Source organism: Lates calcarifer, linkage group LG6 (assembly GCF_001640805.2).
Source record: "Lates calcarifer isolate ASB-BC8 linkage group LG6, TLL_Latcal_v3, whole genome shotgun sequence".
Classification (NCBI taxonomy): Eukaryota; Metazoa; Chordata; class Actinopteri; family Centropomidae; genus Lates; species Lates calcarifer.
Window position 1 is genome coordinate 13,166,357 of NC_066838.1, and position 26,515 is coordinate 13,192,871.

At 40.3% G+C, this 26,515-nt stretch overlaps 2 protein-coding genes across 2 annotated transcripts; both read right to left on the bottom strand.

Annotated features, from left to right (window-relative positions):
- Positions 1-401: 401 nt before the first annotated feature.
- Positions 402-21,364, bottom strand: LOC108876486 (dihydropyridine-sensitive L-type skeletal muscle calcium channel subunit alpha-1-like). The gene is given in 47 exon segments (XM_018666031.2): positions 402-1,992; positions 2,931-3,005; positions 3,136-3,182; positions 3,974-4,038; positions 4,148-4,356; positions 4,697-4,822; positions 5,721-5,854; positions 5,948-6,049; positions 6,161-6,263; positions 6,629-6,725; positions 6,846-6,973; positions 7,127-7,159; positions 7,161-7,287; positions 7,388-7,479; positions 7,631-7,696; positions 7,788-7,880; positions 7,882-7,914; positions 8,013-8,039; positions 8,626-8,673; positions 9,408-9,491; positions 9,580-9,690; positions 10,613-10,771; positions 10,904-11,105; positions 11,379-11,525; positions 11,610-11,662; positions 11,792-11,899; positions 12,326-12,413; positions 12,549-12,655; positions 12,765-12,824; positions 12,916-13,045; positions 13,161-13,293; positions 13,768-13,837; positions 13,955-14,054; positions 14,147-14,261; positions 14,372-14,492; positions 14,645-14,852; positions 14,951-15,176; positions 15,274-15,434; positions 15,525-15,606; positions 15,684-15,829; positions 15,943-16,046; positions 16,161-16,366; positions 16,450-16,602; positions 16,766-16,899; positions 17,121-17,260; positions 19,379-19,484; positions 20,990-21,364. Coding segments are annotated over 47 exon segments (5,559 nt in total). The 5' UTR covers positions 21,175-21,364; the 3' UTR covers positions 402-1,677.
- Positions 21,365-22,859: 1,495 nt separating this feature from the next.
- tmem9 (transmembrane protein 9) lies at positions 22,860-26,170 on the bottom strand. The gene is made up of 6 exons (XM_018666032.2): positions 26,032-26,170; positions 25,745-25,887; positions 25,323-25,414; positions 25,040-25,148; positions 24,527-24,658; positions 22,860-24,405 (listed from the first exon to the last, which is right to left on the bottom strand). Exons 2-6 carry the CDS (start codon positions 25,832-25,834, stop codon positions 24,265-24,267), a joined length of 564 nt encoding a protein of 187 aa, XP_018521548.1. The 5' UTR covers positions 25,835-25,887; positions 26,032-26,170; the 3' UTR covers positions 22,860-24,264.
- Between the last annotated feature and the right edge of the window lie 345 nt (positions 26,171-26,515).

A 26,515-nucleotide genomic window follows, 5' to 3' on the forward strand; every position in this document is an offset into this window, starting at 1 on the left:
CATGCAACTTAATCACTGTTTTCTGATTTTCAGATTTGACAGCTTTGTGCCTCTGATTTAAGGATTTTTTTTCTTACCTTAACGTGAACCTTTTTGAACCTACAATGCAGCTGCATTAGTTTCCACTCCATAAGGGGGGGGGGGGGGGGGGTAGTCTTTGCTTTGCTAGGCAAGACTATTTATAGAGGCTCTCAGTTTTCAAACCGTAACTTCTGTGAGGGGCAGCTTCCAAAACATGCTCCTGTCGTCTCATCAAAACTGTGCCTGCACTCACCGTCTCTATCAAAAGTTTTATTTACTAGGAGCGAACTCACCTGTTATGTTTCCTCCAAATCCCAGTCTGTGTTGTCAGATGTCCATTTCTGGTTCAGTTGCAGAAAGAAAACTAACACAGAAACAAATGTTTTGGATGATTTATTTCTTTTGCTGATGGTGTAAACACCAATGTAACATCAACTATATTGGCACAGATCCAGGAGTGAGGGAGAATTAAGGTCAGAAGTTGAGCTATAAGGTTCACTCAAACCTATCCCCAAAAACCTTGGATAATGTTATGTATGACGGCAAAACACAGACTGATAGAGGATAATGTAATGTACAGTCCTCTGGAAGCCCTGTCATGTTGCATTTAGGCACAAAACATGAAACAAGTGCAATAAATTATAATTAGTTAATAGGCTTCAGTGAGCTTTCAAGCTAAATCCACCATACTCCAGGTATGCTGAAGATACATTCTCTGTACGATTCAAACTAACTGCCCCCAACTCAAACTTACATATTCATGTAAATGAAAAATTCATAAAACCTGTAGCAGTAGTGACTTGTAGTGAAAAAAAAATCACATGCACTGCATGACTACAGTATGGCTTAAACCGAACAAGTACTTTAATACAGCTAAATCTCTGGATAATTACCTCATAGATTAAGTATACCTCTATGTCCCAAATTAAAAAAAGATGTTTTCTCTTTAAAATCTGCTGAAACCAACTGCAAACAAGAACAGTTGTGAGCAGGAGAAAACTTAGTAAACCTCAGTAATAAAAGATTAAAAGACAGCAAGTCCCAGTGGACCAGAGGACACTGCTTTACAAAAAAAATGCTTCAACTTGCATCGTTAGCACCAGAGCCCTTTTAAGAGTGTGAACTGAATGCTCAGTTGAACTTTTCTGGGCCTGGATGCACCGAAACTCTTTTCCATTGTTCTCACTGAACTGCAGCACGATAAAGACAGCTGCCTGCTCCCTGAATTCACTGAGTCACTTCAGACATTTTAGTCACCAGTCACTATCCTTCCTCCCTCTTTGAGGCTTCAGCAAGACACTCAACTCACTCACATGGTTGTCCCATTAAGTCTACGGAATGGATAACCTCAGCAAATGCTATAAAGAAAGGAGTGCGTCAATCTGTTCGCTCTGAGATAAGTTAGTGTTTTTATTAGTTTCAATAAATCTGAAGATTAAGAAGATGTTTAATTATCAGAGATATTGTTTCTCCTTAGTTAAGTTTCAACCACACTTGACAATATATCAAACCTGAGCCAACGTGCCTTTAGGCCTTGAGCCAGGCTAGTAGATACAGATTGTCACAGGGGCAACAAGCTTCGTTAAGTGAAGTGAGGTGGAGCCACCTGCAAGAGTAACAACCACAAGATAACCACGTAAACTCTAGTAACAGCCTCTAAACTTTGGAGTCGGCATCAGCCAGCTCTTTTTCGGAGGGGATCGTGGGGATTGGACGTCTCTTTCTCCTCACAGCCGGATCTGGCTGGTCCGTTTCCTGTGCGATGGCCACGGCAGGGCCAGAAGGAGGGACGGGGACGGGACGTCTCTTTTTGACAGAGGTGACGCTGCCAGAGCGTTCGTTGAGGATGCCCCGAGCCACGCCCTCCATCTCGGTGATGGGGATGTGCATGGCTTCGGCCATCTCCTTCTTAGCCACAGACACAAAGCCAGCATCTCTGGCCAGGGAGCCTAGACCGCCCTTTACTAGAGCCTGGAAGACAGGACATTATGCAGTGTTGGTGCTTACATACAGTAACATTTTCATGTTACTATTACTGGTAATGCATCAACCATATACTCACAGCTCCTACAGTACTAAGTTATGTTGATATATATTGTTATGCAGCAGTTTCATGGCTGACATTTTGAATAGTGTTAATGATATTTTATTGAACCCTGCAGAGAAAGGCACACAGCCTCAGCTAAATAACAAATGCCCTGGAGCACAGTTTGCATCTTTCCCAAAAATATTTCAGTAAAACCTCACAGCTCAGCTTTGACTTATACATTTTTAACAAGTCTTTCCTTACACTGAACAGCAGAGAGACTAATGTTGAGATCATCTAAAAGACTGAAAATGGAATTTATTTCAGTCTGTAAATTACACTACAAAAAAATGACAATCCCAACGAAACAGTACAGTGAAAAATTGTGCAACATAAATTTCAATTTATAGGCTGAGGCTACAGGTTGTGGCACTTACTTTAAAAACAAGTAATAAATCTCCCCTGTAGACAAGAAAATCCTAACAAAAAAAGCTTCAGGACTTTTTTTTTTTTTTTTTTTTTTTTTTTTTAGCAATGATCTGTGGAGTTTTCCTAAATTTTAAATTAGCTGCCTTACACTGTAAAACTTCAATGAAATATGTGTGATACTTCTGCTCTTGAACTCTTGTACTGGGTTCCAAAAAAATTCAACTGAAACCTTAACTGTCTTTATTTTTTAAGGAGAAATAAATGTAGTTCAGTCCAGGACTAGCCTCAATTTGTGTCCAGGCCAAAAGTGCCGATAAGGGGGTTATGTTTATTGTCACCTATCCATGACAGATGTGACTATGGTTTAGGTTTAGGACATTTCCTGCTAATATATTTGATAATTAATTAGTGTTTGACAAAAGAGGTGGGCAGTCAGAGATCTGTCCTCACTTACCTCCTGGACGAGCTGGTCAGCAGCAGTGTGGGAGCTCAGACTCTGATCATCACCATAGTTAGGGTCATAAGGGAACTGCAAAGAAAAGTAATTTGTTCATACATCATCTACATGAGTTGTTCATGATTGTGTAGACTGAATGAGTCACCCTTAAATAAAATATCTATATATAAATAAATAATATCTATATACAGTATAATAATACCTGTGTTTTGTCCGTTCTCACTGTGAAGCTCCAGGAGCGCCTGTTGTCTGAACAAGGGTGAAAAAAGAAAAAAAATATATCAAGGTCAAAAAAAGGGTATATAGAGAAATCTTTTTGGAGCTGAACAGATTTGTTGATGGATAGAAAATTAATTGGGAACTTTTTTGATAATCAGTTAACCAAGGTCTAGTTTCTCAGTTTTGAGGATGTGCCTCTTTCCTTTTCCTACGATAGTAAACTTTGTGGATGATGAATGATTATCTTTGGCTTTTGGACTGTTGGTTGGACAAGGAAATGTAAGTAATATGATGATGTCACCTTTGGATCTGGGGGAAACTAGATTTTTTTTAACATATTCTGACATGTAATAGAACAAATGATTACTCAATTAATTTAAATAAATAATCAATATTAATCTATAATGATAATAATACTTTGTTGTGACCTTCAAACCATCAAACCTGCTGGGTTCTTACTCATTTGCCAGATTTTATCCAAACATTATTTGCTGAACTTGCCATGTTCAATTTAGTAAGTACACTCACTGTGACTGCAGCAAAAGATCATTCTTAATCACATAAATATCACAGTATGTGAACAGGCAATGGGTTTACAACATTAAATGTGTTAATAAAATGACAATATTTTTCAGAATCTGCAAACAGTTTAAAATGAAGGAAGGTTCACTTTGGCAGGAGCTTTGTCTCCTCTGCTAAAATATCTTGCTAAGTACTGTGAATAGATGTGTGTGTATATATGTGAGCTTGTGTACATGTGTATTACAGTTTCCAAGTGTCCTGTGAAGAACCCTGTTTCTGTGTCAAACCTCTGGACATACCTGGCTCTCCATCCTCACTTGGATTGTAAAACTCTTCGGGACTGCCTTCTCGTTCAAATGAAAATCTGAAAGACAAAAAAACAAAAAACAAAAAACAAAAAAGACCACCCATCAGACGTTTTCACCCTGAGCACATATGTCATCATGGTAGGTGGGAGTGTGTTGGGTACTCACTCTGCGAAGGCGTTGTTGTTGGTGTTGCTCTTCGGTGCTGTTGTGGGGAAAAATTCGGTAGTGGGCGCCAAGCCAGAGGAGTTTGGTGGGGACTCGGGCTGGCTCTCAGAGAACTTGAGGGGCCGCTGGCTGGTCATCTGTTGGGACTGAGCGTTGGCGGGATCATCTGAAAATGAGTCCACTCGGTTGCCAAACAGACCGTGTGAACGCTGAAAATACCAAGCAAGATAAACACACATGCAGGTGTAATTCCATATTAGTGCACATGGTTAATCTAATAGAAAAGTCACTACATTTTTTTTATCATCATAAGGCAGAATCAGGACAATGTTATGTGTTTTTGCATTGAAGTGTCCAAAATGCCCAGTTTTCAATAATAATAATAATAAAAACATAAAACTTTTCTTCACCCAACGAGGATCTCGTTATTAATCAAAAATTAAAACTGTCCACAACAAAAAAAAAAACTAAAGGTATGAGTCTTCCACTTAACAGTTGCAGGTTGTGTGCATGAATCCACTGAACTTTATTGCAGCATGTGTTCCTCACCTGGAAAATAGTTTCTTCTCCAGCCTCCTCCATCGCTCTGTCCATCTCTTCCTCATTCTGCAGGTCTCCTGAAATGGCCCTGTGCATCTCCGGAGCTGCCTCCTCCTCTATACTCCTCAGACCCGCCTAGGAAAATATGGAGGACGTGGAGAAATGAAGAGCAGAGGCAAGGTAAGGGAGAAGAGAAAAGATGAGATTGAGTACTGGTGTAAGAACAGGAACAGGTGAGATATGCTTCTTTTTGCATTTTGAAGCTCCACTTACAACCTGGTTATGATCCACCAGCGCAAAATGTGAATACTTGTAATTTGTCCCCCGGTCAGCACTGGTAACAGTAAGGTGCATAAAAACATGCTAATACAATATTTTATTGATTTATTTACACCTAAAAAGACAAAACAGGAAACAATATGCATTAAGAGTTTTGCATAGCCTGCCACTCTGAAGTGCGAGTGATTTTCAATTACTATGCAGTCATTTTTTGTCTGATATTTTAACACTACACTACCACAAGTAACATCTCTGATTTACTTGTACCGTATAAAGCATACAGACTCCTCAGGTCATGTGGGACAGGTTAACTCAGTGTTCACAGAATCAAAACCAAGCAAGGTGAGGCAGCTTCTAGTTTCTATGCTATCCATTGGTGGAACAAACTTCCTACCCAAGGTCTGCTAAAACGGTCAGATCATTTAAAGCAGGGTTTAAAGCATCATTATTTGCAGCAGCTAATCAGTAAAATACATACAACCTTTTTTCAATCTATTGACTTTCTTGTTTTTGCTTTTGCTTCTGTTTATTGTCTTTTAAATTTGATTTTAATGTCTTCTTAATGTCTTAATTGAATGTTATTAATTATTCTATGCCTCCGTAAAGCTTTGAATTGCCTTGTTTTTATTGTCTTTTAAATGCACTTTTAATGTCTTATTTTTAAAGCATTTCTATGCCTATCTAAAGCACAATTGCCTTGTGTCTAAACTTTCCTCGTCTTATCTAATAATATGATTTCATGCTGACGGCTCACCTGGATCTCTGGGCCCGAGGCGCTCTTCTTCGTGGGCCGGTAGCCGTAGTACTCCTCCTGACGCTTCATGAATTTGCGGAAATGGTCCTGGAGCAGGAAGGTGGCGTAGAATTTCCCCACAGTCACCTCATCATCTATAACCAGACAAGTCACGGTGCAGTCAATGTGAGAAACACTGCATTACTTAATCAGGTGAAACTAAGCTAATGCTATACATTAAGACTCACCTCCTATTGGGGGGATGACCTGGTCCAACAGTTTCATACTGGTGCGTTTCCAGATTTGTTTTATAATGGCTCTCAGTTCCTCATTTGCTTGCTCAAAGTTACCTATTCACAACAATCCATGAAAATCGCATGGAATTACAGTTTGTACATCAAGTTGAGGGAAATACACATACTGCATATGAACTATATAAGACAGATTCTGATGCTTTGTACCTTCTGTTTTGATCTTGAGAGCAGTCCTGACCAGGGCGAACAGGGTGGCGTTGAAGGTGACGGTGCCGTCACTGTTGAGAGGCATGTTCATACCAACCAAACGCTGCAGACAGGAGACAGAGAGAATATGGAGACCAGTGAGGAACAGAGCAATCGAGTACAATAACAGAACATTTAAAGTTTAAACACATTTTTTTGTTGTTTTTCGTTATAGTTTCATCAACTATAACGGGGGGGCTTGGATGGTAGGAGATGCATATAATTCATATACATAGTTGTACAGTATAATTAAAAATAACATTGTAAGCTAATGGTAATAGTTTTATTTGAGATATTCAATATTTTCTTTCTGAGAATTTATATGTTATTTTACTACAGTGTCCATCTGTAGGGACTCACTAACTCTCTGATGACTCACATATATGCAAAGCACCATTTGGTTTTGATCCTGTTTTTGACTGGATATACCTTGCACGCAGCGCGATGAGGACAAAACTTGCCAAATCCCAGTGGAGGCTGTATTCGTCGCAGCAGCGTCACCACATCCAGATGTTTAATTCTCCCCCTGTTAGATCCCAGAATTATGTTATATTCATCTGAAATGGCACATACCTAAAACGGTGGCTAACTAAACATATATAAATAGAGATTGGAATTGTGGATCTCAGTTGGAGTTAAGGCTTACGTAGCTTCGGGGTCATATTCAGCCCAGATCTTCTTAAACTCATCCAGATGATGAGGACCAAGGAGAGACCAATCACGGGTCAGGTAGTCAAAGTTGTCCATGATGACAGCTACAAACAAGTTGAGGATCTGAAGTAGGTAGGAATAAAACCCTTTTATCTATACTGGTTTCAACATATCTAGACAAAGAGAATAGCTTTTCTGTCATATGATAATGGATAAAATATGACAACAAATACTAATGCAGCTTAAAATTAACTGTTGACTTTAGCTGCTTCTCACCAGGAAGGCACAGAGACAGTAGAAGCTGAGGAAAGTAGAAAACAGCAAAGTTGGACCCGCAGGTGTACTCCTCTCCTGGCAGGAAGTCAGACTTGGGGTCGCACTTCTTCCCGTACATCGAAGCCATCATGACCTCCTGCCAAGCCTCTCCAGTAGCGCATCTGGGTACGTAAAGGCACAGCAACTATGGTCAGATCTCAACTCTGTTTTTGATCCTGTAAACAATGAGCGTTGAACCTCATCTGGGCCCCAAAGACTCACCGGAATAACATCAGAACAGCCTGAGGGAATGTCTGGAAGTTGTTGTTGCGGTTGATTTGGGTGCCGTCCACTAAGGCTATCTTTCCAAAGATCTGAAGGGTTGTTACAATCGAAGTCAAAATCAGTGTGCCAATGACAAATACAGACACTGGTTTTAGTGCCATTTAATCAGAAACGTATTCGATCTGTGTCTACAGAGGATTAAAATGTTTTCATGTGGAGAGTAAAAACTGAAGACTGTACCTGCATCCCGATGACAGCGTAGATAAAGAAGAGCATCACAATGAGCAGAGCTACATGAGGAAGAGCCTAGTAGACACAAACCAAACAGGCCATTAAAAGTGTGTTAAAAGTGAAGAATGAAAATAAAAATGAACAGTGATGACCGGTCGTGACAGACCTGGAAGGACTTGATGAAGGTCCACAGCAGGTTACGGATGCCCTCCGAACGGTTCAGCAGTTTGACCAGACGCATGACACGGAAGAGTCGGAAAGAACGTGATGGAAACTGAGGCGTTTTCAGAAGCCTGCAGACAAAAAGAAACAGAGCAATTGAGGAAACAAACAAACAAAAAAACATAAGAAAACAGTGCTGCTGCTAAATATGGGGAGACTTGGGGCTTACCGCAATCACTTGCATAGGATTCGTCTCCTGCATAAAGTAGATGAGAGGACATACTGTAGTTACATTTGATAGATTAATTATAACATCATTAATAAGAGGTGCATAGCAGACATAGCATTTATCAACTGTTAAACATTATTATGGTATGATTTACAATCTCAAAATAGAGTTAATATTAGAGACACTTTTTCCACCTCTAATGAGTTACAAAGCTTCCAGGTCTTAGTTGCTGAAAAGTAGAACAGCTGCAGGTTGTAACTCATGCGAAATAAACAAAATACACACACTTTGCTGTCAAAATATTAACAGTTTTCAGTCAACTCAGCCATGATTAATACTTGCTGTGATTATATATACAGTTCTGAGATGTAGCCCTGTCTGTATAAACAGTATGAGCCATACTGCAACACAATACAGCAAACAACTTGAGGTCTTATCTTACTTTCTCTCTGTAAGATGAGACAGACAGTAGAAACACAGATGTTTCACCAGCAGTTTGAGCCACACACGGTCCAGTACAGTACTGGCACTACAGTTTAGTAGAGAACATCGTGGAGTGCTCACACAGCAAGGCTCATGCAGCAGTGCAGTGCAGTGCATATCAGATATTTACAGCACAGCCATGGAGACAGTACAGTCCTCCACTGGCAGCCAGGGCAGTCTGTGGAGGATAGACAAGATGAGGAGTGAGGGTGCATGGAGGAAAGAGGGCTTGGTGGGGACAAGAAATAAAAATGAAGAAGAATAGGAGAAAGAGAAGATGTGAAATAAGCTTTGGATGGAGAAAACTGAATTTGCTACAAGCTTGTGTTTGTGGATGAAAAAGATGAGGATGCTGCAGTGTGACAATGACGAGAGAAAACTGTGACTGGCTGGAGAAAGACCAGAAAGACCAGAAACATTGAGTTTGTGTGGCATTAGCAAATAAAATACCATTAAAACCCTTAATTGATCTGGTCCTCTATTTAAGTGCTCAAACAACACATATAAAATATGAGCTCACCGAACATTTTGCAATTAATACTTGTGGGAATAATGGAAGGTTTTGGTGGTTTTGTGATGGAAATGGAAATGCGTCTGAGGTTGCATAAGGCACTGAGGAGGGTGAGAGTGGAGGCGGTGCAGTAAAAAATGGCCAACAACAGTACTGACCATGTCCTGTGAGCTAGTTCTGCTGGCACCAATCAGCTGTTGGGCCACGATTATATGCTTCTGGGTCAGAGCATTGAATAAATACATTCAGTCATTTCAATTCAAATCACACTACTGACTGGGAATGTCTTATTACGACATTACAAGGGCCTTTCATACACAGCACCTGCAGTGAGAATCTGATATCTGTGCAATTCATTAGGAGGGATAAAAAAAAAATTCTGTTCTGTTATTCATACTCACATCCACTTCGCTCAAGATGACATCAACGACGCTACCGACGACTATAATGAAATCAAAGACGTTCCAGGGGTCTCCAAAGTAGCCCTGAAAGGAGAAGTAAAGGACTGATGAGACAGCAGGACACTAGATTTGAGTGGATAACCATTTGAACGACAGAAATTAGAGTGCTTACCCTCGCTTTGAAGGCCATGAGCTTGAGAATCATCTCCACAGTGAAGAGCACAGTGAAGATCAAATTCAGAGTGTCTGACAGCTTGGTCACATGGTCCGACTGGTTACAGTGCTGTTCAAAAGGGAAAGCAAACATTAACCTCAACATATGTGACAGCTATTAACTTGAGTAATAGCTGTCTTGTAGTATTACTTAAGAATGTAGTTTAAGTGAAGATTATTACAGATCACTGGCTAACATTACAGTTAATTACTGAATTCTGATTGGTACATGAAAATTTGTGACATCACATTTTTCACTTCGAACCAGCAAAAAAGAAAAAGAAAAAAAACAGAAATAAAGAAATCTCTTAAGTAAAATAACCAAAACTGTTCTAACTCTGGCATAGATTAGTGTGTTAAGTAAGATACCCTCATCAAAGTAAAAAGCTGTTCGAGAAAATATGTATAAAAAGATAAGTTCCATTTATTACAATGTGGGTCTTATTTGGGTCATAGCTTAGGCCATTGTCAGACATTTAAACCACCACTTGGTGTATACCATGTTATCAAAACCCATAGAGATGATGGCCAAACTGAAACTAATAAGATCAGAGTGGTGATAATGTTGAATCTTTGAAAATTAAATCTCATCTAATAAGTGTACTGTCCAGTCCTGTTAGACCTTAGTTACATGAAAACAGTCCACCGAACCTGCAATTAATTGTTGGCATGCACAGGAAGGTTTTGTGAATTATTTGACAAAGAAAGAACTAGGGCACTCTGCATTAATGTGCCTCTAATCCCCCCCCCCAAAAATTAATTAGTCTGGGATTTGCTGGAAAGTTGTAGTGTCCCATATTTTAAATACTGCTTCAAAGTTTCACATTCTCATTAATTAAATGCTGTAACAAACACTGAACCCATGTGATTTCTGAAAAGAAATATCCATCTAAACATCTAAAGATACGGAATACTGACACTAAATATTGTTTGTTATTCAGCCTAAGTACAATCAGTGTTTTTAGGTTGCAACATGACCTTGATTTACATACCTGCATCCCCAGACACAAGGTGTTGAGCATAATTAGGAAGAACATAAGGTACTCAAAATAGCAGGAGGTGACAATGTACCAGACCCGGTACTGGTAAGGGTTTTTCGGGATGTAGCACCTCAGAGGACGAGCCTTTAGGGCGTACTGCACACACTGACGCTGGAAGGAGAGGCAGCACAGACAAGCGGTGGGTTAAAAGAAAAATAATTAGCCACTCTACACATGTTTTTGGTCTCAACTCCTGGGAACTCCTATCTGTCCATATCTTCTTTTCTGAGGGTCTCGGTGTACCTGGTTCTTGTCCAGCTCGCAGTTCTTATACTCCTCCTCGCCCTGCTCCTGGAAAGTGACGATGACGAAGCCCACAAAGATGTTCATCATGAAGAAGGCAATGAGGATGATGTAGATGATGAAGAAGATGGAAACGTCCACACGGTTGTTGAAGACAGGACCCATGTCTTCTTCATCTGAATCAATGGCTCTGTATAACAGTCTGGGAACACATGGAGAGATGTTAAGAGAAGAGGAGGACTTGGCTTGGACAAAGATCAAAGATCAGAGACAAAATAAGGGTAATTTGTATCAATGACATTTATGATTCAGTGGATTAAAAAGGATATATTGCCTCTTTTACACCCTCTGGCTCCAGACAATAGAATTACTTCCAACTCAATATCCAACTAATATGATATTCTATCTTCTAACTCAATCAAAAGAATCCTATCAAAGGCACAATTTGTCAAATCAAAATTTATGCTGTGCTTACTTTGGCCAGCCCTCAAATGTGGAAACAGTGAAGAGAGCCAGCATGCCATAGAGCACATTGTCAAAGTTGAAGTCACTGTTGATCCATTCCCTCTTAGCCACCACTGTGTCCTGTAGGGAATTGTCCATGTGCTTCAAGAATGATCCCCTGAGAGCAGACAAAAGCGAATGGTCACTCTAAAATAACATTATGGCTTTGATGAATTATTAATGTGAAAGATGTTTGCCTTACTGGCAATCCTCCTCAGTCACTTTGGACGCGTCTGTGCAGCTGTAGAATTTACCCTGCGAGGGAAAGGATTAGTGCTGCATTTAATACACATGCGGCAAGGCCTCTATACTTATAGTTAATTAATCTGGAAATATGACCTTTATAATATCACGCTATATGTGTGTCATTAAAAAAAAACCTACCTTAAAGAGTTGCACTCCAATACAGGCAAACATGAAATTCAGCAGCATGGTGACCAGGACAATGTTGCCGATGGTTTTGATGGCCACAAACACACACTGAACCACATGCTGTCAAAGACAAACAATGACAATTTAATACTGAGCTAAGTGTGCAGGTTTGTGTATACATGCAGTAGTGGAATGTAAGTAAATACAGTTACTGAATTACTGTACTTAAATACAATTTTGAGGTATCTGTAGTGTCATTTTCTGCAACTTTATACTTCTCCGCTACATTTCAGAGGAAAATATTGTATGTTTTACTGCACTACATTTATCCAGCAGCTATAAATATGGGTTACTTTTCAGCTGAAGATTTTACATGAAAATACATTTAATAAGCTATAAAATATGATACACTGTTATAGATTAGATCAGTGTTTCCCAGTCTTTTTGGGTTGTGACCCAAGTGTTACTTGTAATGGAGTACTTACTTACTTACAGGCGCTGAACACTACTTACACCCACAAAACAGAGAGTGAGAGAGTGTTGTACCTTTAATCCTTTAGCTCTGTTGATGGCCCTTAGAGGCCTGAGCACCCTCAACACCCTGAGAATCTTCACCACAGAAATGGCACTGGATCTGCATGTAACATATGGCAAAAAGGAGTCTTGCTATGCATGAATAGGAATAGTAAGTAGTGAAGAAGTGAGAAGTGAGAAGTGAAGAAAATAAAAATGGGAATGTTGCATATCTAATGTAGCAATCCCAACTCACTCCATTCCCATAGAAAGCAGGGAGACTCCGACCACAATCAGATCCAGGATGTTGAAGGAGTTACGACAGAAAGAGCCCTTGTGCATGAATGCACCATACACTGTCATCTGTAAGGCAGATATATCACAATTATACACAGAATACTGAAGCATATATAATACATATAAGACATATAATAAAATGAAATAATAACATGTGACTTTCTGTTGAATTTACCTTTAGCACAATCTCAATGGTGAACACAGTTGTGAAGACAATGTCAGCATAGGCCAAGATCTGGATGAAAGACAGAGTGCAGGGTTGTTATCAAATTTGGCCATTTGTCAACAGTCACTGTCTATCGTGTAGTGCTAGACCTGACTGTCACCTGGTTCCTGTAGGACTTGGGATCGATGGGGTCCTCAGCTGCCAGAGAGATGGAGGAGAGCAGGATGAACAGGAGGATTAAGTTGGTGAAGGATGAAGCATTGATGATCTTGTAACACAGCTTTCTGAACCTGGATACCGGTGAAGAGGCAAATTTAAGCACACACAGATACACATATATATTTCATTATAATATTAAATATATTTTCAAGTTGATGTTATGTACAAGGATGGTCCAGTTCTTACTTGTTCTGAGGACCAAAGATGAAAAATGAACTGGCTTCGGGCAGTGGAACTGCTTCTTCCTTCAGCTGCAGGTCGGCCATTGGTCGGGGCCGAGGGCTGATGGGGATTTCGGGCTCTTCCTCCTCGTCATCACCTACCATGTGGAGGAGAGTAGACTCAAAATTATATAGTGCAGTGACACATCTTCTTATTAGTGGCATTCATGTTACAGTGTTGCAAAGAAGAGAGAGGAAAAAAACAAATAAAGCAAATGAAATTAAAACTGTGAGTTATTAGTTGTGAAAAAAAAAGAAAAGGAAATATATTCTAGTTGTACTAACTATATTGAATCACAGTAGGCTTTATATGGTAGTCACCAGAGTAGTGTGAAAATAGCCTGACTTTAGACTCTGCTATAAACTCAGCTCAGGGAATTGGCTGAGTCTAATAATAATGACGGGTTACTATACTTATACTGTAACATAGCCAAGACAGCAGCACTGGTAAACAGCCAGTGTAATGAATACGAATTCCTGCAATCAGTGACCTCCTTCTGCTACACCTGCATTGCTGAGAAAAGTGGTTCGAGATTCAAGAACAGTAGAGGTTTGGACATTTTTTGTATTACCTGGAAAGTCGGCAGGTGGGAATGGATCTTTCACTTCATTGACATTGGACTCAAATTCATCTATTTTGAGCTGGAAAAAATGCAGATATATATGTATATATACTTACTGCATGTATAGCTACTTATGCCATTAATTAATATATCAGTGTTAAGAGTGAACATGTGATATGATACCAGAAACACTAACCTTGGCTGTGGTGGGCATGCCCTCCATCTTGGCTCTCTGCTCAGCCAGTTTCTTAGCTATCCTCTCCCTCTCCTCATCAGTCTTGTCAGGCATTTTGGACCTGGAGGGCAAGAAGGGAAAGGAATGGAATAAAGTTGAGCTATGAGTCAATAAAGCAGATAATCTCACCCAGGATAAACTTTTTTAATTCACCTAAGTAGCTTCCTTCTCAGCTTCTCCTCTGCCTTTTCTTTCTGAGCTGAAGTCAGACTCTCAGCCTCTGCCAGGTTATCGACGGCGATGGCCAAGAACACATTGAGGAGGATATCTAATTGTACTGAGCTCAGGAAAACAAAACCTTGGGATTTTTGTTGACGTTATTGCCGTGTATACAATTTTTAAATCCCACATGATACTGCGAGTGCATATGAAGGATACAATTTCCACAGACAAAGAGGACGATGAAATAGATGGCGACCAGGATGCCAGGGATGACAGGCCCTCCATAGGCCATAATGCCATCATACATGATGTTGGTCCATTCCTCTCCTGTTAGAATCTGAGAGACAGTCAGTGGTTAAAAAAGTAGACAGTGACTTTGTAATGCAAACAATGGACCATAAAAATCAGGCAATCAAGGTTTAGCAAAGTCAGAGCAGACACTGCTGAGAGTTTAAAAATGAGCATCTATGACAAAGTGTCTAGCCTCACCTGAAACACACTGATGAGGGCCTGGGGGAAGTTGTCAAAGTTACTGCGTCTGACTCTGTGGTCTGCAAAGTTGAATTTCCCCCCAAACACCTGCATGCCGAGGAGTGAGAAGATGACGATGAAGAGAAAGAGGAGGAGGAGCAGGGAGGCGATGGAGCGGACAGAGTTGAGGAGAGAAGCCACGAGATTACTTAGAGAGGTCCAGTACCTGCAAATCAGTTGAGAGAGGAGGTGTTAAAAGACAATATACAACAATATGACTATTAAACTTAGTGCAGCACGATCCTTTGAGGGGAATGGACTCACTTTGTGACTTTGAGGATCCTCAGCAGCCGAATACACCTGAGTACAGAGAAACCCAGAGGAGCCACGGCCCCTGCGGACAACATGATCATCTCCAAGATACCGCATAGCACCACAAAGAAGTCGAAACGGTTAAACAGAGACATGAAATATGCTCTTGGGCCAAGAGCATACATCTTCACAAACATCTCTATGACAAACAGCACCAGCAGGACACGACTGGCAACATCTGTTGAGGTAAGAGAGGACAGAGACGAATAAATTAAGCTGGGAGGGACAGAATTTATATAAAGAAATATTCACAATAATAGATATTAATCATGGACCTTGTAGGGAAGTGAGTGAATCAGGCTGGTGGTGGTGCTCTGTTGCGATTGTCAGGGTGTTGAGGAGAACGAGGAACATCACCAGCCAGTAAAAGCTCTTGGTTTTCACATACACCAGGCACTTCATCCTGAAGAAACGATTCCAGCGACGAGCCAGGCGGCTAAACACAAAAATAACCCTGGCTTACTGTGCCAAGCTGCTGTGGATATTACATGTCAACATTTACGCATTTATAAAACAGTGGACTCACTAGTAGTAGATGATACGACTCTTGCCCTCCAGGCCATAAAGGCTGTCTGTGTCTGAATCTCCACTGGTCAAAGGCAGCAGCCCTGACAAGAAAATAACAGTTAGAATTTAACAGTATCGCTGCATGGGGATGGGCGCTGAGGTGGTTTGTAGCGCTCACCTTTGCCCTCTCGGTCAGCATCCAGGACTTCAGCGTGAGTGATCCACTCCATGTAGCCATGGAGGTCTTCGTCCAGCTGCTGGCGCTCTCGCAACTTCTGAAACTCTCCGCGCGACCTAGCCTTCTCTCTCTCTTTGGTAAACTCTCTGAACGCAGAGACGAGGAAAAGTAAAACAGCAAATATGATTATTTTTAGTTTGTTTATGTCAAGAAACAAGACGAGGACTGTAGAAATGATCCAAGATAAAAGTTGTCTTACCCACTGAGCACGCCCAGAACCAGATTGAGCACAAAGAAGGAGCCCACTAGAATGAGTGGAACAAAGTAGAGCCAGGGCCATTCATTTCCTATGGCATCATTAACCTGAAAAACAACTCTGCGTCAGCCACAAACGGTGTATTCTGTTACGGTATTCTTATAAAAAAGAGGACCCAAATTCTCCAACAATAAAACTGAGAAACAAATAAATCACTTGACCCAATAGAGCACTTTAGTCCATCCCTCCATGGTGATACACTGGTAGACGGTCAACATGGCAAATCCAATGTTATCAAAGTGGGTGATGCCATTGTTGGGACCTTCCCAGCCTGGCCGACACTCAGAGCCATTGATGATGCAACGGCGTCCGTTACCAGCCTGAGCACAGGGAGCGGGCTGCTCATCCTCTGCTGTAGCATAGATATCTGCGGGGCCAAGGAAAAGAGATGATATAATACACATGATATAAAAGTCCAACTGCAGCTGTGATTGTGTCCTTTATACATACTTGTGCCAGTGTAATAGCAGGTCTTGTGCATTTTGCATTTGAAAAGCTCCAGTCCCATGATGGCATAGATGGTGACTAGAAGAAAGACCAGCAGAGCGATATGCAGCAGAGGCAGCATGGCCTTGAGGATGGAGTTCATCACCACCTGCAGGCCTGAGGGTGGACAGTAAAACCAGAACATTATGCTTCTGTTTAAAAAAAAATCTCAGAGGTGTCTCCAGAATACAGATACACAGTGATTCTGAATGGATAAAGCAGTATAATACAGCAGCAGGGTCTTTCTGTGGTATGTGTGAATTCAAGCATAGGCTCTTACTGGGGACTCCAGAGACAAGACGTAGGGGTCGTAGCACTCTGAAGGCTCTCAGTGCCTTCATGTCAAACCCTCCACCCTTCTCCATTGGCACACCTGCTATCTTATTAATCGTATCCAAAGCAAAGGTGAAGAGACTGTAGGGAAAAGAAGATGATTTAAGCACCCAACCCAACAAAACTGTGAGGTATATTAATTTTTACTAACAAAACTGAGCATGCCTACACATTGTCAGATCAATATTCCAGTTTTGAAAAGCTCTCCATTTTCAGCTTTGTCAAAGGCAGTTGCAGTGATCAGGAAAAGCTATGTCCTTTGGCAGTAGAGATATCCACCTGCAGCGCACAGCTCATCTTACCCCATGAAGACGATGACAAAGTCCAATATGTTCCAACAGTTCCGTAAATAGGCGCCTTCGTGGAAGACAAACCCATACGCCACTATCTTCAGAAAGCACTCTAACGTGAAGATTATTAGGAAGATATACTCCAAACTCTCCTGCAAAAAAGACAAACACAAACCAGGAAATTAGATTTTATAAAGCTCAAAACCCTCAGGTTCAAACTTTGATGACAACTTTGTCTTTAAGCACCTGCTGGGAAGATGTTGCTGGTATTAGATGAACTCATTAGCTATGATAGCCTGTTAGCTCATTCTGATGCAAATTAAACATGACCTCAGAAGGTTTAAACAGATGGATGGCCCATGAGTCACATAGTAATGAATGGAACAATTTTAGCTGCAATTTATCAAGCAAGAGCTTTGAGACAGAGACAGAGAGAGTCGAACACGAAGCAAACAGTCTGCAGAAAATTAAATTCTTTGTTGAGAGGTGATAAACACATAAATGTCAGGGTGGTTGAATAAAAGCATCTGTCTGAGCAAATCTGGCCTGTATCTGTGTCTGTGGATCCTCAAAGTCTGTGTCATCTGTGTTGATATTTTCGAGAACACACAGCAAACACACACAGAAGTGAGCATGGCTTCCCTCAGGCGCTGTAACAATTCCTTCTCATGTCAGAGCATTATTTGGCTTCCAAAATACCTCATTGCATATATTTGCTTAAAAAAGCAACTTGAAGTTGTTTTGATACATTTTTTGATACAAGTTTTCTGCTGCAGCTGTTGATGTAAATCCAAATGTTGCAGGAGAAAAAGGGATAATATGAGAACAGCCCCATCAAAATTGAAGAGTTCATTTGAGGTAACTATGAATTATATATGAAATGCTGTTTATTTCCCTTTGATCCTTTTAGACAAATCAGGTCAATAATGTTTGGCTGAACCAGCCAGCAGCAGCCCCTGAGCCCCTTTAAGATCATTAAGAACCACCAAGGCCAACCTTGCATACATTGACAATAATATATACATTTAGAAATATAAGACATTTTATAATTAAAATTACACAGAGTGGAGCAACAAGTAGAGCTGTGCTTCTACATTGCAGTGTATCAGTGTTAGAAACCATCATATTTTATGAGCATAGTATGAGCGTGGTTTCATGAGACAACATTTGTGGACTCTCCTGCATCCACCTGCATCAGTGGGGTGACACTGTATGGGCCGACCTACTTCTGACACCAAAGGGGAGGGGGGGTGAGGTTGACTAGCTCCTCTTACATCGCTCACCCCCAAAGAATGGCTCACTGAGAACTAAGAAGGATTTGGGAGCAGGTTGGCAAGCAGGCCAAAGCAAAGATATTAAAGAAACTGGCTCACTTTTCGGTTCAGATACCTGATGACTTGATGAATCTGGCACGGGTACAGGTCTGTTGGTGGTGTACCAACAAGATTTATATTAGCTTTAACCCAGTGATATGTGGAGTTAATTGACTACATGGAGAATAGTACTGTTCAGTCTCCAACCTGTAATACATTATCCACAGCCTTGTAGCACTATAACACACACCTATTAGGTTCAAATGGAATTTTGGGAATGAAATGGGCACACACCAGCAGCATCCAGGGGTCAAACACCAGCCAGTTTACACACCAAAGGCTTCTACAGGGAGAGGAGTCATGAAACCTTTACTGAGGAACCTTACGTATATGTGATTATATGCGTACATATGATTGTATATGTGTACATCAAAATAACACAGGCATTATGAGACATTACTGCATGACTTTGCATTCTGTGACTTTCATCCATGTAGGTGAAAACTCCAGTATATGAAGACAGACAGGCTCTGATCAGAGAAGGATAAACTAATCACTGCTGAAAGACAAAGCAATAGCACACTTGTTTAATGGCACATTCCTCTGCAGACACAGATGGGACTCCAAATAAAGAACTGAGTTGTGTCTGGAGGCATTTAAATGGAGCTTGGCACTCAGACCAGTGACCAGCTGAAACACTTAGCAACCTGACTTTGCTGGCTTAACGCACTCAGAAACATTAAATTGTTGAGCACAGCTGCACAGTTATCTACTGGTCATGGTAAAATACTGGATCTATCAGAAATCAGAGACCATGACTGAAATATTTTGTTTCTTTTCTCCATATCGTGCATCATCATGACACACAAATATCAATACCACTTTCCTCCACCAAGCCAGGGCTCCCTTATAGAGTCCTGAGACATACATCAAAGAAAGGGTCATACTTATACTCACCAAGCTTGAGTTGGTGTTATTACTGTCTTCTTCAGGCATGGGCAGGAACACAGCCAGAGCAACACAGTTCGCAAAAATGGTCAATAAGATGATGATCTCAAAGGTTCTGGATGGGGAAGTTCAGGATCATAACATGAAAAGGACTGGGAAAATCCCAGTCACCCCCAAAAGTACATATTACAGAGGGGATACAGTTTACCTGTAATAACTCATTATGATAATATTTGAGTGACAATGGGGAAGGGGCATGAAAGTGTTTAAAAACTAAACAGTCCATTTCTTTATCCATGTCACTTGTTCTGTACTTTTTGTGATATAATAACAAAACATATCAAACAACTCTGCAGCCCTGCTAGCACTGATCAGTGCCTCTAAATGCTGCCTGAAACATCATCCCTGAACCAGCCCATAGGGTAGCCAGCAAAGCAGTCACACTTAATGTAATCTTGTCTGCTGTGCTGCTTCATTCTCCTCCATAGGGGGCTCTCTGAGAGAATTCCCCTGCCAGGTCAGCATCATGTCTCTCTGTGATGCCACAGGACAGCTGCAGAGCCCAAGAATATGACCAAACCATTTAAACGTAGGCTACTCATCAGGAATAAAACTGTTTGGTTATTCTATGAGGTATTTACTGATTCTTATCTCTGTGAGTGGCAATTTGTGAAAGTACTGTAAAGTAACACTTGAGGAGTTTTAGTCAGTTTCTGTAATTTTGCTCTAATTACAGCACTCATGCCCTGTGTTACCGGATCACATACCAATGTGATTAAAGTGCTGCAGTAAAAAAACTCATGACCTGGTTGAGCATATGGACATATATTTCACTGTAACTGTTCATAAATGATAACTGTTCACACCATGTGTTTAAAACGCACACTCATTGTTAAACTTCACATGCAAGTCCATAGATCCTATTTAAAATGTAAGCATAGAGATGCCACTGAATAGATATGATCTACTCATTCTATTTTAGATGGAAAATATGCGTTATCCAGGAATGGACATCAGGCTAAAAGCAGGAAATCCCCTATAGGGGCCATAACATCACTCAGCAGCCCACCTTGTGTTCATGTGTTAGGCCTTACAGAGTGCCAGTATTTTAGTGTGACTATTTCCACATTAAAAGCAGAATGTCAGCCAGTCAGGATGCTAAAGAGGCAGCTTCGTGAATTGCTGTTGTATGCCAGATGTAAATAGATAAGCTAAGAAGCTCTCCAGGTGAAAATACGTCTATAAACTTGACTTTGACACAGGGTGGCCAGATACATAACAAAAGTCTTAACACTTCAAGGATTGCCTTAACACAGATTTGAAAGAGATTTGGCTCAGCCAGGCTGTAAATTATCAGCCATGTAGACACATCATTTCTGTATGTCCTAGCTGTCAGTGTTCTTAACCACAACATCCTGAATACTGTATATTCAAAAATTGTATTTCTTAAGCAAGACTGAAAAAGCATGTTATGTTTAAACAGCATGTTTTCAAGCCAGTGTCTACTAAAACAATTGTCTGTGTGTTGTGTATGTATACTGAATGGATCAGTGTGTATGTGTGTGTGTGTGTGTGTGTGTGTGTGTGTGTGTGTGTGTATGTGTAAGATTTAAAGGATACTTCCACTCTACAATGTTGATGCAGGCCTTGCGGAAGGGATTCTTGAGGGTGAAAAGGAACAGGGATCTCGCGGGTCTAGGGTTGCCTCCCGTGGCCTGTAGCTTCTTCAGCTTCTCCCTCTGCTTCCTCTTCAGCTCCTCTTCATTCATGATGACTGGCTTGGCCGCCTCTGCGTTGGCCGCCATCTTGGTGCCTCCACCCGAGAAGAGCTCCCAGTCTACGAGAATTGAGTCCTCTCACAGTATAATCCCAAACTGTGGCACACTACAAGTCCCCTAATGCGAAGGCCCTCTGGGCTCCTGACCTGCCGATCCTGTGTGCACCCTGCTGCCCGACCTCTCTCCCCCTCTTCTCCTCTCCCACTGACTCCCTGTCCCTCACACTGAGCCACAGGCCTCTCCTCCTGGCTGAGGGCCTCCAACAGAAAAAGCCCCCCCCCCAGGCAGGGAAAAATAACAGGAGCCCAGAGTGGCTGGAGGAGCAGTTGGCCCTGCTGTAGTTTAAATTTAGACTGTGAACCACTGACAAGCCATGCTTGGGGATGGTTAAGAGGGTGGGGGGGGAGAAGGTGGAAGAAGGGAGTGGATGGGATCAAGGGGACATTGGGGCAGGGCAGTAGGGGCAGCACAAAGGCGGGGACAGACAGTTTGGGGGTTCTTGTAGTGGCAGAACATGCCCTCCCTTTCAAAACATACTGAGCTGCTCTGCTGCTGGACACTGGTGTTGAACCCTATAACTGTGGGGAAAAAAAAACTTGTGCACAGAAGAAGGAAAAGACTCATGGATGTTTCTGCCTCCAGTGTGACATTGTGCAGATGGAGGACAGTTAGACTCTGTAAAGTGCTGGATGAAAGCAAGACACCAAGAGCAAGAACTTTCTGAGATGGTCCACCTCAGAATCCCAAACTATTACGTAGTGTGTTAACATGTATGCTTTCTCCATTTAAATCCTTTGTGTAAGGAATTCAGGGCTGGGTGATATGGTTGAAATCAAAAATATATATGGTATAATGTAGTTGTAGGCACATGTAAGTTTTTCTCAATATATTTTTCTATACAAACTATAACTGCTCCAATATACGCTTGACATGTCTTCATAGGAGAAGCTGATGACAGAAACTGTACATCAATAAACATTTAAATACATAATATGATCATGTCTGCATACAACTATATTATTGTGCGTTAAACCATTTATTTAATGTATATATACTGCTTATAATTGCTAAATATGAGGATGTCAAATTTATGTGTCACTCTATTGAAAATGCAAGCAAAAATGACACATAAGCTCATCAGAATGATGTTAAATAATATGAACTGCATTAAACTATTACATATTACTTCAGATAAAACTCTTAATACATGTAAATCACCTCATTTTTTGAATCAAATTTGCTCAGAATGAAAGTTATAGTCAGAATTTGGACCACATTTTTTTTTACATGGTAGTAAAATATGTCCATATCTATGACATAATTTAAATGAAAGTCAATAAGCTGAATTATCCCCCAGCCCTAAGGAAATAAGTCTGGATACTGCTACATATGGTTTAAGAAAAAAGAAAAAAAAAAGTAATGTTGCCTAATACAGCTCACAACTTTTTAAGCTGACAACAAAACCTTCAGCATGTCAGAGGTGAAATTGTTGAAAGCTTTCCCCAACAGCTAAAAACCGCAACAAATCTGAGGATTAATTTGATGATAAAGCTGTTTCTCACGCTGCAGGGGAAGCAGACGGAACACATATCATGTCCTTTGTCGTCCCCTAGTGTCAATAAATGGCACTAGGGGACGACAGTGACTCCAATAGGGAAAAATCTGCAGGAATCAAAAGAATATCCCCAAACATGCAGAGGAGTGAACAAAAATCTTGTACTCAATCAGAATTTTTTTTTTTTATTTCACATCAAGCTGAATGTATAGACATGAGCAGTGGAATGCTCCAATTATGCTGGAGAGAAATATAAATACAAAACACTGAAACCAGTGATATGAAATTATACTTAAATCAATCAAAAACACTGATAAAATAAACCATTACAGACAAATTTCAGCAGTTCGCACTGTGCATGAGGTAATATGAATCAGCATACCTTTCTTTCTTTCCTTTCATATTAAAAATTCCACAGCAGGGAGCCTCAGTAGCAGCATGCGGAAGAGAATTCACTGACACATAAAGATGTATGCGAGGGCCCTTCAAAGCCACAAGGCATCCTGATTCTGTTATACTTAACTGCATTATCAGCAGCTTTACTGATTTAGGACATTCTCCAGTGGAAGAGATTTGATTCATTTGAGGATGGCTTTAAAGCTCTGTTAATGCCCCATTCTCCATTTCTCTCTGTGCATGGGAAAGCGTACTCCATCAAACTCTACTGCAAAATAAGAGAATGTTAATCACTGGTGAAACCGTTTTCCAATCAGGTTCACTATTAAATTCATGATAAATTATTAGTTACAGAAACACAACTACTACCTGGCGGACGATATACCTGCCAAAAATTTATTGGTAGACCATACTATGTGTTATGTTTGGCAAGCTGTGAATTGCCAACTTTTGGACTGGAGTTTGGTGTTAACACATTCACTCACACAAGGAGAGAAACAGAAAAAGGCACATATTGGGGCCATTTTAAAGGTAGCAATGTCAAAGCTTTAAAATTACAAAGCCCAAAATGTACAATCCTTTACTTACATTTTATAGCAAATGACACTAAATATACTCAGAATTAAATATAAATAAATTATCATTAGTGCTAAACTGTGATATGTGCAATGCTTGGCAATAGCAAATATAGGGTATTCTTTCCACCCTACCCCATTAGCTAAACTGATCATTCACAAACATAAAGCTTACCTGTTTTGAGGTAACATCATAAATTATGCTACAAGAAAACCTCTTTAATATAATACCATATTAGTAAGAAGCTAAAAACAAAAAATATCACAAAGAAGCTTAAAAGCTATTCACAGTCTGGCTAAATGGACAAAAGAGTTTCTTATTTTTTCAAGTCATTCCAAATCTAGTAGTCGAGAGCACGCATACAGAGAACTGCAAGTTCCCCTGAAGTATTACGTATAATTAATTTGAAAAAAAAAAAATCTGCTTGTTAGATCAGTGTTTCTATGTTTTATAGTGAGGAAATACTAATTCAGAGTGTGCAGTGCACATCAAATGAAAAGGCTGATAATAGTGCAGCTGGTGCCAGTGTAATAGCACTGAGCCCAGTCAAATTACCTATTTCAAACCTGTTTTGAGGTTAGCCGAAGGGTCTAACTAAGCATCTTGTGGCGGTCAAAGACAGTCTTGCGTTGTTCCTGGACCTGCTTTTTCCAGCGCTGCTGTGCTCCCTCGACCCGCTCCAGCACTGTGTTTCCTCTTGCCTGGCTGCTGTCCACCTGCGGACGCATCTCCTGAACACACACAAAAATCAACAAATTAATTAAAACAATAACTTCACATTCAACTGAAATGAAGAACATGTGTAGACTGTATGTGTTCAAGTATATGTGTATTGTTTGTTTGAATGGTTACCTCAGAGTCCTCCTCATTGTGCAGCGGCTGGGTGTAGGGGTCATGTTTGCGGATAAGAGGATCAACCAGTAGCAGAAACAGCATGTAAAGCAGCAGTGCACCCACAACAGACAGGTAAATGATGATGGTCACCTGGGATTGACAGGATAGAAAACATTTAGAAGTACTTACATAACGTAATGCTAACACGCTGGCACCAACCTCTAACAACACTGCTTCCTGCTTGTCACCAAGAGGACTTTGTGATTTAATTTTACAATTATTTATCAGTTATTTTTTTATTTTTCAGGACATGTATTAGACAGGACATGTATTAGACCTAATATAAAGCTTAAAAGAGAATAGAAAGTCAGCTTTTCCATTTTTTCCCAGGTAAAGCACGCCAACATAACATATTAAATAGACTTAATATGGACATGTTTGTGACATACAATCATAGTAAGCTGTAGAGACAAATCTGACCATTTTATTTTCCTTAATGAGAAAATAATCTACTCTGACAAAATGTGGTACCTTGATGGTGTTGCTGCTTCGTTCCTCATACTTGCACTCACACAACAAGCAGTAAGCCTCAACATCATGGCCAGGCACCGGCATGGGCTCCACTACATGGAGGCAGTTACTGTAAAACACATCAAAACTGTGCAGTGAGCAGTGTCCATGTGTTCAACATTTCTTCACAGTTGACAGACACACCAGTATAGTAAAATAAGGAATCAAACATTACACTGATTCTATAAGGCAAAACATTGTGTGAGTTTATGCCTGAAAGTCTAAAAATTGGAGTTTCTCTTACCAATCCTTCTGGGAGACATTTCGGTTATATATGTGGCCAGTGATGTTTCTGTAGGGAGGGCAGATGCACTTGCAGCGAACATCCTCAAAGCTCTGCAATTTTTAAAAAAACTGGGTCAAAGTGGTGTATGTATAACAGTGTATAACAATGATCAATAGAAAATGGACAAATGAACTGATTAAAACATTTAGTGACTGATTTATTTAAGGTCCATGTATAAATGTTACATACGTCTGGAAAAGCTTGTAGTATTACTAAAATGACATACCACAACACGTAACTACCAACATGACTGTCTAAGACAAGCTCTAAAAAAAAAAGTATCAAAGATTTTTAAATTCATTTTAATGAAATGACCGACCAGCCGACCCTGACAAACAGTTTCTGTATGTATCCATCAGGTGTGGAGCTGCAGGTTTTACCTTGGCCTGGGCAAAAACAACAACGTCCAACAGAAATACGGTCAACGCTGCGGCAACTATGAAGGACCAGGATCCTCCCCGACCAGACATTTTGTCACAGGCCAAGCGATTTGCACGACGGGTGCAGGACTATTAGCAGAGCTCTGTCAAAACACAACATGAAGTCTGGTTAACTGATGTAGCAGTAAGCTATCAAGGAAACCTGCGACACAAATAACTTGACTGCGGAAACGCCGAAGTTAAAACCTGCTTTTAATAAATAAAAACTACAAATGCAGCGAACTTACGTTGTAATAACTGCTGGAGCTTTTGTTTATTTGCTATGCATTCAGGATATAGCCACACACCTTGGAAGTGTTACTAGCTAGCTGCGTACAAATTAATAAGGGACTTCCTTATTCCGGATGTCGTCAAACAAGAGGCAAAGATGAAACATGCAGCGACACTGACACCTACTGGACAAAAACACAGTGACAGAAAAAATATGATTACAGTGATGGACTGTAACTAAATACATTCACTTATGTATTTCAGCATTCACTCTTCTTGTATTCTGCTTGACTACTTGAATTTTTATAGTTTTATTACATATTTTTTTTCTACATTTTAGAGTTAAATGTTGTAGTTTTTACTCCTCTACAGTTATTTCACAACTATAATAAAAGTTATTTTACAGAATAATCTATCTATCTAATTTTTAGCAATAATAATAATAAATGTTTTTTTAATTTTCAACATTTATTATCACGTAACGTTAATGTTCTGTATTTA